Source organism: Phytophthora parasitica (genome assembly GCF_000247585.1).
Source record: "Phytophthora parasitica INRA-310 unplaced genomic scaffold supercont2.2, whole genome shotgun sequence".
In the NCBI taxonomy this organism is placed as follows: Eukaryota; Oomycota; class Peronosporomycetes; order Peronosporales; family Peronosporaceae; genus Phytophthora; species Phytophthora nicotianae.
Window position 1 is genome coordinate 2,815,431 of NW_008648988.1, and position 1,525 is coordinate 2,816,955.

Genomic DNA, 1,525 nt, shown 5'->3' on the forward strand with positions numbered 1-1,525 from the left:
TAACATAAGTACATGAACTAAAAATCTCTCTATCACCCTGAATAGATAATGTACTTTCCAGCATGAAGCAGCTTTACTCCGCAAACAAAGTGGAATAGACGAGACCAGAGGTACGACGTTACGTGAGGGCTGCGCTGCTTTCTGCGCTCGCTAATTGCAATTCATACCAAACAAAAATGAGAAATAGTAGTAGTACAGTTCGCATTACAACCAAGACGAGTTCTCATCGTCATGAGCTGCAAGTGACGAATTATGTCTCTGTTGTTCTTCCTGGGCTTGCTCCTGCTCCCCATCATCGTCCTGTTGACGACGCTCTTGGGCTTGCACCAGGTTGTGCACATCCTGCTGGGTATAATACATTTCTTTTTTACGTAACGATAAATAATAGAAATAGATATTAGAGATTCAGTTACGTGCGTAGTTGAATGTACTTAGTACAACATTATCTGTTAGGAGAACCCTTATTCTGCAGGCCCCACCAAGATACTAGCGCACCAATGGACAACAACATGTTTTGGTACTATGGGATACTGTGACGGGGTCACACAGCACCTTGCGCTGAGGAAGTAGGCTTCCAAGAGTTTACAAACTCTAAGTGAACGACCGTTCACGTGTCCCTGGTCTGAGGGGACGAAGTACTCAGTTAAGGGTACGTTTAAGACTAAATGTATTTATAAGTAATCTTAGCTTGGTTTCTATTACAAACTATAAGTCACCTAAAGTAAGACTATGTAGAGATGCAATGATTGGCTCCTAGAGTCCCTGGTACCATGTACCAGGTATTACAAGAGTGACAAGTCACTCTTCATGTAACTTGGGTACACTGGGGTACGTACCCCGTTACATCCTCCCCCACTTAGGTTCGGTTTACCGACCAATCACAGGAGGGAGACAGAGTTACAAACTCTCATTCTCCGTGTCGAAAGGGTTCGACTAGCTGCGGGGACGCGGTTGTGACTCATTCCACAGTTGGAGCCTTGAGCAAAAACGCTCGTCTTCTCGGTCTCCACTTCGACCACATCATGCCTCGCGGTACTGCGAAGGGCGGTGCGAAAGCACCCGCCAAGGCTGCTTCCCGAAAGGCGCACGCCAAGAGCTCTAAGCGTCACAGCAAAGGCTCGGCACTCAAGGAGTCTACTAAGGTAGTCTCCGAGGTGGTTGATGCCTCGGATGACGCGGCTGCGAGCAAGCGGCGAAGCTCACGCCGCAGTCGGTCGCCCTCAATGTCCCCAGTCGACCATCCGAACCCACGGTTCGCGTGTCGTGAGCACAGTCCTGGCTGTAAGGATGAGGCCAAGGCCCGGAGCTTTCGCAGTGTGTCTGGAGCTCCGTGGGAGGGCACACTCCAGTGCTCAGCGAGCGCAGCGTTGACAGCCTGCACTCGCTCGCTAGTGATCACGTTGATCACAGTTTAAAGACGCCTGAGCGCTCTGAGAGTCCTGCCGACGAGGCGAAGGGCTCGCTCAATGCTGGCGGCGACGAGGGAGGGAAACCTCCGAAGAACCTCTCGCTCGCCGAGGGCCTT

General features: G+C 50.7%; 1 protein-coding gene across 1 annotated transcript; it reads left to right on the forward strand.

Annotated features, from left to right (window-relative positions):
• Positions 1–1,022: 1,022 nt before the first annotated feature.
• PPTG_02957 (hypothetical protein) lies at positions 1,023–1,415 on the forward strand (the record flags this gene model as incomplete). The annotated part of the gene is made up of 1 exon (XM_008894291.1): positions 1,023–1,415. The coding sequence occupies one exon, from the start codon at positions 1,023–1,025 to the stop codon at positions 1,413–1,415; it is 393 nt and encodes a 130-aa protein (XP_008892539.1).
• Between the last annotated feature and the right edge of the window lie 110 nt (positions 1,416–1,525).